Below are 15,134 nucleotides of genomic sequence, written 5' to 3'. Positions count from 1 at the left end.
CCCCCCACCTTTGGAATGCCCTCCCAGACCATCTGAGGGCACCACAAACTATTGATGCTTTTAAATGTGGCCTGAAAACCCACCTTTTTAAAAAAGCTTAGAGTATGATTGTTGATTTTATATGTTGAATTTACTCTGTAGCACTTTGAGATTGTTTTCATGAAAAGTGCATTATAAATAAAATTTATTATTATTATTATTATTATTATTATTATTATGAGGAATTGGACGCAGTTTTGGGTAAGTTAAAACATTGACTTTCACCTGCGACATTAGCAAATTAGCTGCTAGCATGTAGTTGTTAGCTCGTTATGCTAGTGTTAATTTCACTAACGTTAAGGATAACATATGACACGTTTAACACACGTTTAGGAATTTGCTACCTGACGAACAGAATTCCCATTTCGTTTGATATATCACGTGCTAATCTGTTTTCTAGCACACTAACTTTACTGTTTCTTTCATTGTGCTGTTAGGGTGCAGACCCATGAACAACCCAGGGGATCATCGACTGGACAGGGGGAGTTCAGAAGAGGAGGAGAATGAGGAGTCTTGTAAGTACAGTATTAACTTACAATAGGTCGGTAGACAATCCAATGTTGTAATCACATATTGTGTTTGATTAATTTAGACATTTTTGTATCGTAATGATGGCAGTCAGACAGTAGAGGACAAGAGGTGACTGACATTGCCCAATATTGTCTGTGTTCAGCTGGTGAGTCACCAAGTGGGCATCAACCGGGTGAAGATGGTACAGAGGGGGTGGAGGATGAGGCGGCAGAGGATGAGGCAGCGGTGGATGAGCCAGCAGTGGATGAGCCTTCAATTGCTGAACCTGATCCTCAAGGTGAGATCTGTGTATTAATGTACTGGTAGTAAAATTGATTGATCTGTGTAGATTCAGTTAGATGACGCTTGGGATGAGTGTTTGTGGTGTGTTTTCAATAATATTTTAATTTAAATTACATTATGTGAGACAGTACCTTTATCTCCAGGCCTATGAGTAATGCCAAAATGGTACAGTTTCTCCTGGCCATGTTGATTGCTGGCAGAGTAGCTCACAGAGGAAAAAAGTCAGGAGGCCCCAGTGCATATGCTGACTGAATCAGTTATGTCATATATTCCTATCTACTACAAAAAAATGAATTAAAAAGACTATATTTGAGGAATGTAATTGAAGCAGAATGCATTTTAAAAATAGTCATACATGCAATTTCATATGTAGTATGTATCAAGTATGCTATTTGAAAAATGAAAAGTTTTTACAGCACAGCGCCGAAGAAAGGGCCGTAAAACTCAAATGATGGAGGCCCTTGAGAAGGGGTTGGACCGGCTGTGTCAACATGACTATGCCTATGAGCGAGAGCGCCTAGAATGGGAGAAGGAGGTGGAAAGGAAGTGGATGGAACTAGAAAACAAAAGGTTAGAATTTGAAATGAAGCGTATGGAAGCTGATGAACGTAGATCTAGGGATAACAGAGACCTCATGGCCCAACTTTTCCAGTGCATCAGGCCCCCAGCCCCCTTCTCTTACATGGCACCACATATGGCACCTCACCCATTTCCACCACCCCACCAAGGCACATCTACGGAGTGCTATCCTACAGCCCCTGGACCCCCCGCTCCAGCAGCACACCAGGTCCAATATTATGACTCCCCCTAGAGACGGATACATAGGGTTTCTCTGCACCTCCTTCACCTATTCTGTCAGGTTTTAGGCAGTCATTTGTTTATTTCTGTTCTTGTGTTTTAAATGAATCCTTTTGCACATTTGAAGTCTGTTTATAAGACAAGTGAGCCTTTTCCGTACATATCTTTGTATTTTTCTATTTTATACTTGTCAATGTTGACAGCATATTTAATTTGCACTTAATGTGTAAAAGACAAGTGAACCCCAGCCTTTTCACATTTGCACTTTATTTTAGAGAAAAAGTTAAGATACATTTGAATAAAAGTTTGAATACAACTGAAACTATGAGCCTCTGCACTTTTTTAAAAAAATGTAAACCTAGAGAAATTGCATGGTTAAAACAGGAAAGCATTATTTTAACAAGATTTGAAGAAAAAAAAAACTTCTCAGGAAAGCTCAGCCATTGTATTTGATACAAATTGTCATTGTAAAGTGTTGATATGGGCTACCAATGCTTCTCGTATGCGCTTTGCTGGGGAGAAGTCATCAAGTGCACCCTGCTGCTGTGGTCCTGCCTCTGGCTGCTCAAACATTTCTTCCTGGGTTTCCTGGTAAGCAACATTCTGCATCTCACAAACGTTGTGCAACACTATACAAGCAGCTACAACGTGTTTCACTCTTTTGGTTTCGGAATCATTCCTCTTCATTATGCATCGCCAGCGACCCTTGAGACGACCAAATGCATGTTCCACGTGGATGCATGCGCGGCTTAGGCAAGCATTGTAGGCTGCTCTTGGTCCCCTTACTCCATCTGGGAATGGCTTCATAATGTTGCTGGTTAAGCTGTACGCAGAATCTGCTACAATCAGGGCAGGTATGTTGACCCCTTGGATGGTCCTGGTGACTGGAGGGAAAAAGGTGCCATCCTCCAGCTTGCGGCACAGATGGGAGCACTCAAAAACATTATGCGTCATGGCACTTTCCAGGCCACCCAACATCAAAGTCCATGAACTTCTACGGTAGGTGTGGTCTACAAGCCCTTGTAGTACAACACTATACCACCCTTTTCTGTTGTAGTAATCAGTAGGATAGCTTTGTGGGGCAATGATTGGAATATGTGTGCCATCCAAAGCACCAACACACATGGGGAATCCTGTCTTCCTCTCAAAACCAGCAATGTGTGATGTGAGTTCTGGGACAGATTTTGACCTCTTTACATAAATCTTCCTGAGTTCGCTCAGCGCCTCGCACACCTCCCAGATGATGTTGCAGGCTGTGCTGGTCCCAATACCAAACAGGTTGGCAACGTCGTGAAACTCCACATTACTAGCAAGCCTGTAAATGGTGAGTGCCACCCTCTTCTCTAAAGGTACTGGTGCCAGCATGTTAGTGGTTTTGGGGTTGACATATGGGCGCAGCTGGTCACACAGTTTCCTGAAGGCATCTTGGGGCATTCTGAACTTCAGGTACCAGTCTTTCTCCACAAAGTTCCCAAGCACCTCCATTTCCCAGAAAGACTGGCCTCTGTCCCATGGTGTTCTTTGAGGGTACCATACATCAGCTGCAAGGAAGAGGTTGGGTAGGTAGTGTAAAGGTGCCTGCTAACAATTCAGTACAAGCATGCTGGCAGTGTTGACATATTACTGTAGTAAGTATATGGATAAATTAACAAATAAGGATTAAAAACAGTTGGCATAAAAATAGCACCAAGTATCCAACCTATTAGGAATTAATAAGAAATGCCCGTCATTGATAGGCAAAAAGTCATAGGCCACAACTTCAGATAGCCGTCAATACTGCTATGTCCATGGAGGATATGGCCTGGTTATAGCTATGAAATATTAAAAATGTTCCTTACCGAAAGCAGCCACACAAGTCATCCAGGTCAAAAATCTCCGAGCTCTCCTCTTGGATTTCTTGCTGTTTTTGGGAAGCGGATTCCATGTAGTGTGGTATGGGGCACGACTACCACTTGCCCCTAAAACAGTACTCATGAAAATTTCAACCGTAGCCTCCATTAGCCTACTCACAGTAACCGGAAAAGATATAAAACGCGCGCAATTACAATAACAAACACGGACATGCGTATTCACACAGGACTAGTATTGTCACTGGACGTCTGTGTTTGACAAAATATAGTAGGTAATTTGCGGCGGAATTATTACTTTACAAATTACAGACATGGCGCATTCGCACAGGACTAACATCTCAGACATTCTCTGTAATTATTACAAATCGCCAGAGGTTCACAGGTAATACTAATCCCGTGCGAATAGTGCTTAAAGATACATTATGAAGTTTGATTTCAACAAAAATGCGTGTTCTGTAATTTTGTCATGGTTCTAACTGTTAATGACATCATCAGCATCATCTCATCATCATGTAGCTCCTCTTTACTTATCTATGAAACTGGAGGCGATGGAAATGCATACTGGTTTCTCTGAATATTACTGGGATCTATTTTTTGTTTGCTTCATAATTGCTGCGTGTCGAGTTTCTGGGCCACTGGAAATTCTGGGAGGATTTTTTTTCCCAACATTCCTTTCCCATCTGTGAGCCTCCTGGGTCGGACACACCGTCGCTCCTGCATCACAGCGAAGATGGAACACATTGTGCCTTGAGGTGGTTACAGTGAAACCAGATAACAACAACAAGGAAAGAAACGAAAGCTCTTCCCTCCATCGTGTGTGGAAACCCTGGATAACTCTGGGACATATGGAGGGTCTGGCTGAAGAACTTAGTGCCAGGATTGAACAGGAGGTGTGTGTGTGTGTGTGTGTGTGTGTGTGTGTGTGTGTGTGTGTGTGTGTGTGTGTGTCAGCCTGGCCTCACATTCACATGACTTCACCCTCTATGAAACTTGTTAATTGAGCTTCACGACTGAATTAAACTTCACTGTCACACAAGTCTGAATAATCATTAAAATACACAGTGATTTCCACAAGTATTGGCACCTCTTGTAAAGATTAGTAAAAAGGGTTTAAAAAATATCTATAAAGTCGCTTCATCTCACACTGAAAAATGAGAAAAATCCAACCTTTAATTGAAATATATTTATTCAGAGAAAAACAAATTGCTCATCAATAAATATTTTCAACAAACACACATGTCTGAGAATTATTGGCACCCCTGTTATTAATACTTTGTAAACCCTCCCTTTGGTAGTGAAACAGCACTGAGTCTCTCCTCGAACATTTTATAAGGTTGGCGATTCAGAGCAGGGCATCTGAGACTGTTCCTCTTTACACAGTCTCTAAAATTTCCAGTGATTTATGTTTAAAATAAAAACCTTACATAATTTAAACTTGAAATAAAATGAACAGAAAATATAAATAATTCATTTGAAAGGTTGCTCATGTGTGTTTTTTTTTTTCCTGATTCTGCAGCGTCATGATTTAAAGTTAATATCACAGATAAACAGAGGAAGTTCTTCAGTATCTAAAGCATAAAGTGTGTGTGTGTGTGTGTGTGTGTGTGTTATAAACAGCTCATTAAAAACACATGAGAATCCGAATACCTGCAGGGCAGCCTGTGGAACTGCCTCGCTCTGATTTCAATCTGTGTGTGCAGATTAAAAATAAATTGCATGTGAAATATTCAGTGGGTCGTTTATTAACACGAGGTGATCACGTGGACTCACACACTGAATCTAACATGGAGGACGAGGACACTGGTTGTGGTGGTGGTGATGGTGCACTTTACTGAACCTCATACAAGGACACTGTGGTGTGGAGTGGATCAGTGGTGTGAGAAATGTGTTGCGAAGACGCTCATCTAAAATCCACCAATAGGAGGAGGAGGCCAAGCTCAAAGGACAGCAACAAATACCCCAGCGCTGATGGAGAAACATAAACTTAACATGCTCTTAATACCTTAATAAATCAAGGCTGCTGCGTTATCTATATTTTTTATTCTCAGTTGTCAGTGTAAGATCAATCCATGCTCTCATGCGCTTCCTCTTCCACTCTGAAGCATTTGTTTTTGCTAAATCTGGATCTAAATGAAGAACAATAACCCAAAGACTGGAAGAAATCAATTTTGAGGTTCTCAAGGAAAGATCTCAGAAGAGGATGCATCAGAAATGCCAGAATATTCAGTTCAATATATATATATATATATATATATATATATATATATATATATATATATATATATATACACACACAAAACACACACTCCTTCTGTAGTCCCTCTGTGGAGTGTGTAAAATCTCATTCCAGACTTGCGACTGATTAATCTGGCTCTGGTTGCTGTAAGCTATTAAAATGACAGAGATTCACAGTGAAGAAGTTCATCTGCTGCCTGACATTTAACTACTGACTCCTTGTGAAGCCAAGATGCTGTTATTAAAAGCAGCTCGCTCTGTATTGTCGTGTCGATTTCTGCAACAACATCATTAAAGGTGCCATATGTAATTTTTTAAAGTGTCTCTATGAATGTGATAATCACAGAATTTCAAAGACAGCATGGGAAATATTATGACTGACAATATTTAAGTGTGAGAGATTGTGCTAGTTTCTTCATTTCAGACTTTTGTATACTTTTTCACAACCCAGAAATCAGCTCCATGCTAAGATGGATCAGGCATGCTCAGTTTCCCCGGTTTTCTTTGTAACAAAAGATGTCTGGGTTGTGAAGAAGTATACAAAAGCCTGAAATGTGATTATTACATTCATAGAGACACTTTTAAAAATTACATATGGCACCTTTAATGATGTTGTTGCAGAAATAGGCAAGAAAATACACTGTCAAATTTATATCACTTATATTATATGACTAAAAGTATGCACCCCCTGACATTACACCCATATGTCCTTGTTGAACATCTCATTCCAGATTTATTCTCCTTCACTGTTATAATGAGCTCCACTCTTCTTCTCTTCTCTTCTCTTCTCTTCTCTTCTCTTCTCTTCTCTTCTCTTCTCTTCTCTTCTCTTCTCTTCTGGGAAGGCTTTCCACTAGATTTTGGGGCGTGGGCGCGGGGATGTGTGTTCACATGTGGGGATGTGTGTTAGTGAGATCAGACCCTGATGTTGGTGATGATGTTGAGGCTCCAGTTCATCCCAAAGGTGCTCAGTGGGGTTGAGTTCAGTCAGGGCTCTGTGCAGGACACTTGAGTTCTTCACTCCAACCTTCATACACCATGTCTTCATGGAGCTCGCTGTGTGCATCATTATGATGGAATGGGTTTGGACTCTGAGTTCTGTAACGTTACAGCAAACAGAGACGTTCTGTACAACTGTGTGCTTCAGACTTTCTGGTAACAGTATGGGTGTGATGGTCAGGGGTGCACATACTTTTGGCCATATAGTAGGTATTTCAGTTGCACACCAATTTAATGAACATTTTGTGAAACATCTTTTTTTTGTTTTGTTTTGGATTAATGGCTTGAAAGAAACTTATCCAAAACAAATCCATTATTTAAGACAAAGAATATCAATTCAATGAAGACAAAAGTAATGGCACTCTATAAAAGAAGGAGGAGTTTGTGTCTAGATTAGCCGACAAGCTGCAGTGGTTAACATGTGCAGTGACATTACTGGAAGATTTAGAAAACACAGTGTTTAGGAAGCACCCTTTCATCGTTTAGTTGTCATTCCGTCATTTTCAGCTCTCTTTGCCTTTTATGGAGTTTTGTGGGTGTGGCTAAATTAAAACGTTTGATCATTTATAACTGAGTATGGCATTATGAGCATGAAGAAAATCATATACATTTTTATTAATCTGAGGAATTTGTGGTTTGGTTTGTCTAATAAAAAACATTTACACACAATTTTATCCTAAACGTTTGATAAATTAGGCCTCGTGTTGACATTCTGCAAAGAAATGCCGTTCAATTCTTACTGCTGTTTCTTTATTTATTTGTCACTTATACTGTGTATCCTGGTGCTGAGTACAGAAGATGAAACTGTCGTGAAACTTTTCAACAGAAGAGAAGATTGGTGAAGTGAGTCTTTTTCTGTCAATTATCTCCAGACTAACGTCCGAAAAACCACCAGCATGAAAAAGCGATCCTCATTTTATAGCATTACATCATAAACTCCTCCATTTTGCAGAGAGGATGCAAGAGGGGGTTTAAAGCATGTAGTTTGACATACAGCTCTGAAACATCAGGGGAAAACTTACAGGAAGAGAAATTTTTCATGAGTTTTGATTCTGAATGATAACCACAGATACCATGGTGCGGTTAGAGAAAAATAATCAACCTCAGTGTGGTAACAGGATCTCCGCTTCATCACACCACCCTGTTATTGATCATTTCACTTGAACAGCACGACACACACTGCGTTATCACTAAGTGTAAAGAAATGATTGTCCTTACACAGCAGAAAGAAAACAAAGTGCATTTCGAGTTGGTAAACGTGCACATTTTAAAGCAGCTAGCAATAACTGTTAATTTTTCAGAAGTAGTTTATATCATTTAAGTAATTTATATTTATGGATTATGCAAGAAGAGCACTTACATTCAACCGGTGATACAGCATCTGTATTTACTCTTTTGCAAATGGTGTAATTATAAGCATAAAGAAACAAATCTTGCAGGATAAATGATCTGCATTGTGGTCTGATCTGAAGAGCCCACGTTCTCCTCCTCTGGTTTTCACACCCTGCCTCTGACAGCACCTTATTACTCGCAAGAAATAGATTTGTAATTTTAATTTATTACAATCCGAACAATGAAGGACCCATAAAGGGCCTATGGAATTATTGCCCACGGAAATAAAGTCCAATTACAGTCGCTCTCCTTCTCCTTATGAATCAGCTGGATATTAAAGTCTGTGAAAAGCATCTGGAGCTGTAAATACACCGCCGTGAATGACACACACTGAATCGAATCGCATAGATTTCCGATTTTATAGGATAATTAGGATTGTCTGAATATAGAACGAGTTCTGAAAGAGCTGAACAGGCCAACACCGAGGACTTTATATATCCAATCAACAAGGGTGCAGAATTATTGGCACCCTTGATAAAAATGGATTAAATATTTAAAAAGTTCTGAAAAATATCTGTGGTGGATTAGATTGTTCTCACAGTGTAAAGATGAGAGAAATGGTAACAATCTTTTATATAGCATTTTTGTATTTTAATAATCCTTTTTTAAATAGTGAATAACTGCTCAGCCTGTCTCATCGTCATTTTCATTACTTTCAGAGAAATTATGAATCAAATCCAGACTGAATGTATCACAGTGTCTCGTATCATTGTTTATTACTGACAGTGCAGTTTATCCACAGCGTACAAAAGCAGTGTGTCGATCAGTGAGTGTGATTACAGCGAGCACGCACTGCCATCATGTGGAACTGGAGCTAAAGGGAGGAATAAATGTCTGGAAACTTTGGAAGACCTTTTGGAAGAATTGTGGATATTCTGGATTCAATAATAATAATAATAATAATAATAATCTCATCTCATTATCTGTAGCCGCTTTATCCTGTTCTACAGGGTTGCAGGCGAGCTGGATCCTATCCCACACTGTAAAAAAAATCCCGTTGTTTTTACGGAAAAAAACTGGCAGCTGGAGTCACCAGAAAAAATCCGTAAAATATACAGCAAAACGGTAATTGCTTTTACAGCACAGCATGTACATTTTACAGTTTAAAGTAGCAAATATAACAGAAGTCCAGTGTTTTATATGCTGGATTTAACTGTAAAATGTACAAGCTGTACCGTAAAAGCAATTACCGTTTTGCTGTATATTTTACGGATTTTTTCTGGTGACTCCAGCTGCCAGTTTTTTTCCGTAAGAACAACGGGATTTTTGTATGCTGGTTTCAATGATCTACTAGACAGATATTTTTTTGGGGGGGCTTTTTTCACCTTTATTGAATAGGACAGTGTAGAGACAGGAAATGAGCTAGAGAGAGAGACTGGGAAATGACCTTGGGTCAGAATCGAACCCGGGTCCCCAGATTCACGGTATGGCGCCTTAGTCGACTGAGCCACGACAGTGGCCATTTTTGTATTTTTTTTAACAGGGCAATTATGTAATTTTAACTATCACATTCTGTTTTAGTATTACAGTTTGTCTGTGTTTAAACTACAACAATTTGTAAATTCTACAAAAAAATATGATCAATTCAACATATTCTTACTGTTAAATTAACAGTGGTATTTGGTGAGGAGTTTTACAGTATATTGATGTAAATTACACACTGCTTCATTGTTTTTGTATTTACAGTTTTTTTATGTCATGATTTTACATAAATTCCCTGTTAATTCTACGGACATTTTTTACAGTGCAGCTGACTACGGGCGAAAGGCGGGGTTCACCCTGGACAAGTCGCCAGGTCATCACAGGGCTGACACATAGACACAGACAACCATTCACACTCACATTCACACCTACGCTCAATTTAGAGTCACCAGTTAACCTAACCTGCATGTCTTTGGACTGTGGGGGAAACCGGAGCACCCGGAGGAAACCCACGCGGACACGGGGAGAACATGCAAACTCCGCACAGAAAGGCCTTTGCCAGCCACGGGGCTCAAACCCGGACCTTCTTGCTGTGAGGCGATAGCACTAACCACTACACCACCATGCTGCCCAATAATAATAATAATAATAATAATAATAAATTCCAATAATAAATCTGCTATCCTTATTTTTTCCCCAAATCATCTCACATTTCATGATAAAGATAATGATTTTTATAATTTTTTTAATGAACACAATTCTTTTTTTAATTTAAGAATTTTGATGAGGAATGAGCATGAACCTGGTACAAGAAGTCAATCAAGTTTCTTGATGATAATGATAAAACTGTGTGTGTTAAGAAAGAAAGAAAGAAAGAAAGAAAGAAAGAAAGAAAGAAAGAAAGAAAGAAAGAAAGAAAGAAAGACCGTCATCCCGCCCTGCCTAAAATCAGCAACAATAATCCCAGTGCCGAAGAAGTCTCCCATCACCAGCCTGAATGATTACCGTCCTGTGGCCCTCACCCCGGTGATCATGAAGTGCTTCGAGAGACTAGTTGCACATCAAGGAATACCTCCCCCCAGACTTCGACCCCTACCAGTTCACATATCGTGCGGACAGATCCACAGAGGACGCCATTGCCGTAGCTCTCCACTCTGCGCTGAACCACCTGGAGCAGCACCAGAGCTACATCCGGATGCTCTTTGTGGATTACAGTTCAGCCTTTAACACAATAAACACGGACATTCTCATCAGAAAACTGGACACTCTCAGTCTCCCGCATCTCACATGTGGCTGGATAAAGGACTTTCTCACCAACCGGCCCCAGACTGTGAGACTTGGCCCCCACTTCTCCTCCACCCGCACGCTGAACACCAGCTCTCCACAGGGCTGTGTGCTGAGCCCCCTCCCGTACTGCATCTACACCCACGACTGCAGTTCAACCCACAACAACAACCTCATCGTCAAGTTTGCTGACGACACCACTGTGGTCGGACTCATCTTGAAGGGAGATGAGGCAGCCTACATAGAGGAGGTCCTGAAGTTGGCAGCCTGGTGTTCAGAAAACCAAAGAATGACCATCGATTACTCTCACTTGGTCAAACGCATGCCGCAGAGTCTCGTCTCACGATTGCTCTAACGGGAAATCTGCTAGGGATTCCCTGAGAGTGACGCTGTGATGACGTAGATGTCTCTGTGACAGCTGCTACCGCCAATGCCACACCGGGACCTCCCCCTGCTGAACTACGGCAGGACCCACTCTTCACTAAATGAGTCATTAACTCCCGAAATCCCAGCCAATCAGTCCCCAAAATTATCGAGTGGGTAAGGCGAGGATTAACCACCGCCTTTACACTAAATTTTTCCCCTCGAAATAGAATGTGGACCAACACTAAAGGGTAGTTGTGAACATCCCCATGCACACACAACACCTTCACCACTTGTGCTCCCCCCAATGCCTCGTCTTGCACCAGGCTTTGGTGGATTGAGGTCTGATTACAGCCAGAGTCCACCAAAGCCTGATATGTATCCCCTTGGACACTCACCGGTATGCAATACGCTCCAGCCCGATCGAGGGCGGCTCCTGGTGCATCGGGGATCCAGACCACCGCGCCCACCTCCAGTGCCAAGCACTGATGCTGGAGGTGCCCCGGCTCCCCGCAGTGTCAGCAAACCGGCCCGGGCTCTCTCTCTGCACCAGCACTCTGGGGCTCACTCACCTAAGGGGGGGGAGAGACAGACACAGAAGCGGGAAACGGGAGGGCACCGCGGGTGCGGCGGGCCGGCTGTGGGGGAGCCGGCCCCCGCCTCCAAGGTGGGGGAACGGGGCAAGGACGAGACACAGAAGGGGAAGGGGAGAGAGAGAGAGAGAGAGAGGAGAGAGGAGAAGAGGAGATCTGCGATCCTGCCGTGGGAACAGCAGCCAAATGATCCTCTGCCAACTCGATGGCCTGATCCAGCGACACCGGGCGATGGCACTGGACCCACTCCGCGGTCCCTTTGGGAAGTCGTGCAATGAACTGCTCCAGCACCACCAGATCGACTATTCCCTCAGCATCACGGTTGTCAGCCCTCAGCCACCACCGGCAGGCGTCCCAGAGTTGCTGGCCAAACGCGAATGGGTGGCCAACCTCCTCTAGGAGTAGAGCATGGAAGTGCTGGCATTGTTGTTCTGGGGTGCACCCCACATGCTGGAGGACGGCCCGGCGCAGGTCCGCGTAGACCAGCTGGCTGTCGGCAGGGAGCTGTAGCGTGGCCAGCTGCGCCTCGCCCGTTAGCAGGGGAAGAAGGCGCGCCACGCGCTGTTCCACCGGCCAGCCCCAGGCCTCTGCTGCTTGCTCGAAGAGCGCAAGGAAGGCCTTGGGGTCGTCGTGCAGGCCCATCTTCGTTAGGGTGAGGTGGGGAGGGCCTGCGGCGGTGGAAGTGGTGGACCCCGCCGACACGAGCAGGTGCCAGAACATCTGATGATCTTCCTGTTGTGCCAGCACCAGGGCCTCAAACCTTTGCGCTTGCTCCTTTCGGAGGGTGACCAGCGCCTGGTGCTGGCTTTGTTGGGCCATGGCGAAGGCGTGGATCAGGTCCGCGAAGGGGGAGGACTCCATGGGGCTGTTCTCTTCTGTGCTCTTTCCCGGGTTTCGGCACCACTGTAAGACTTTGAGTGGGTGGGTGGGTGGAGCACAGAAGTACAGCAGGACAGAACTGAATTGCAAAAACTCTTTATTGTGACACTTTTCAGCCAACACAATCTCCCAGCCACACAGACACACACACACACACACACATCACTCATCTGGCTGGGGAGAGAGCTCTCTTCCTCTGCTCTCTCTCTACTTTTATCGGACGTGGTCACTGGGGAAGACACACAAACACAGGTTAATTGACATCAGGTGCAGTGATTCTGCCACTTACCTTCCCTGACTCTGCCCTCCAGTCACAGACCGACGCTTGACCACGCCCCCGCTGCCACAATGTGCAATACCCGGTCTCTCTCTGTGCAATATTTATAACGTGCAATACCCGGACTCTACCTGTGCAATAATGTGCAATACCCGGTCTCTCTCTGTGAAATACCATAATGTGCAATACCTGGACTCTCCCTGTGAAATACCATAATGTGCAATACCCGGACTCTCCCTGTGCAATACCATAATGTGCAATACTTATAATGTGCAATACCCGGTTTATCTCTGTGCAATAGTTATAATGTGCAATACCCAGACTCTCCCTGTGAAATACCATAATGTGCAATACCTGGACTCTCCCTGTGAAATACCATAATGTGCAATACCCGGACTCTCCCTGTGCAATACCATAATGTGCAATACCCGGACTCTCTCTGTGCAATACTTATAATGTGCAATACCTGGTCTCTCTCTGTGCAATACTTATAATGTGCAATACCCGGACTCTCCCTGTGCAATACCATAATGTGCAATACCTGGTCTCTCTCTGTGCAATACTAATAATGTGCAATACCCGGACTCTCCCTGTGAAATACCATAATGTGCAATACCTGAACTCTCCCTGTGCAATACCATAATGTGCAATACCCGGACTCTCTCTGTGCAATACTTATAATGTGCAATACCCGGTCTCTCTCTGTGCAATACTTATAATGTGCAATACCTGGTCTCTCTCTGTGCAATCCTTATAATGTGCAATACCCGGACTCTCCCTATGAAATACCATAATGTGCAATACCTGGACTCTCCATGTGCAATACCATAATGTGCAATACCCGGTCTCTCTCTGTGCAATAATTATAATGTGCAATACCCGGTCTCTCTGTGCAATACTTATCATGTGCAATACCCTGTCTCTCTGTCCAATTCTTATAACGTGCAATACCCGGTCTCTCTCTGTGCAATACTTATAATGTGCAATACCCGGTGTCTCTGTGCAATACTTATCATGTGCAATACCTGGACTCTCCCTGTGCAATACTTATAATGTGCAATACCCGGTCTCTCTGTGCAATACTTATCATGTGCAATACCTGGACTCTCTCTGTGCAATACTTATAATGTGCAATACCTGGTCTCTCTCTGTGCAATACTTATAATGTGCAATACCTGGTCTCTCTCTGTGCAATACTTATAATGTGCAATACCCGGACTCTCCCTGTGAAATACCATAATGTGCAATACTTGGACTCTCCCTGTGCAATACCATAATGTGCAATACCCGGTCTCTTTCTGTGCAATACTTATAATGTGCAATACCTGGTCTCTCTCTGTGCAATACTTATAATGTGAAATACCTGGTCTCTCTCTGTGCAATACTAATAATGTGCAATACCCGGACTCTCCCTGTGAAATACCATAATGTGCAATACTTGGACTCTCCCTGTGCAATACCATAATGTGCAATACCCTGTCTCTCTCTGTGCAATACTAATAATGTGCAATACCCGGTCTCTCCCTGTGAAATACCATAATGTGCAATACCTGGACTCTCCCTGTGCAATACCATAATGTGCAATACCCGGACTCTCCCTGTGCAATACTTATAATGTGCAATACGCGGTCTCTCTCTGTGCAATACTTATAATGTGCAATACCTGGACTCTCCCTGTGCAATACCATAATGTGCAATACCCGGACTCTCCCTGTGCAATACTTACAATGTGCAATACCCGGTCTCTCTCTGTGCAATACTTATAATGTGCAATACCCGGTCTCTCTCTGTGCAATACTTATAATGTGCAATACCCAGTCTCTCTCTGTGCAATACTTATAATGTGCAATACCCAGTCCCTCTCTGTGCAATACTTATAATGTGCAATACCCGGTCTCACTCTGTGCAATACTTATAATGTGCAATACCCAGACTCTCCCTGTGCAATACTTATAATGTGCAATACCCAGTCTCTCTCTGTGCAATACTTATAATGTGCAATACCTGGACTCTCTCTGTCCAATACTTATAATGTGCAATACCTGGTCTCTCTCTGTGCAATAACTTATAATGTGCAATTGAGGTATTTCACCTGACGTCACAGGGTCACATGACACCCCGGTGTCCGCCATTTTGAACGTCAAGCTAGCTAATGTCAACAACAATAGCTAGTATGTTACTGTAGCAATG

At 42.9% G+C, this 15,134-nt stretch overlaps 1 protein-coding gene and 1 long non-coding RNA gene across 2 annotated transcripts; one reads left to right on the top strand and one right to left on the bottom strand.

Annotated features, from left to right (window-relative positions):
* The first annotated feature begins 214 nt into the window (after positions 1-214).
* Positions 215-792, top strand: LOC132889983 (uncharacterized). The gene is made up of 3 exons (XR_009655122.1): positions 215-240; positions 477-554; positions 713-792. It is a non-coding gene; the product is annotated as an uncharacterized LOC132889983 (long non-coding RNA).
* A 1,320-nt stretch (positions 793-2,112) lies between these two features.
* On the bottom strand, positions 2,113-3,135 carry LOC132890320 (uncharacterized). The gene has a single exon (XM_060927131.1). The coding sequence runs from the start codon at positions 3,133-3,135 to the stop codon at positions 2,113-2,115; it is 1,023 nt and encodes a 340-aa protein (XP_060783114.1).
* Between the last annotated feature and the right edge of the window lie 11,999 nt (positions 3,136-15,134).

The sequence above is a fragment of the Neoarius graeffei genome, chromosome 8 (assembly GCF_027579695.1).
Source record: "Neoarius graeffei isolate fNeoGra1 chromosome 8, fNeoGra1.pri, whole genome shotgun sequence".
NCBI lineage: Eukaryota > Metazoa > Chordata > Actinopteri > Siluriformes > Ariidae > Neoarius > Neoarius graeffei.
This window is presented reverse-complemented; position numbering and strand designations above follow the sequence as displayed.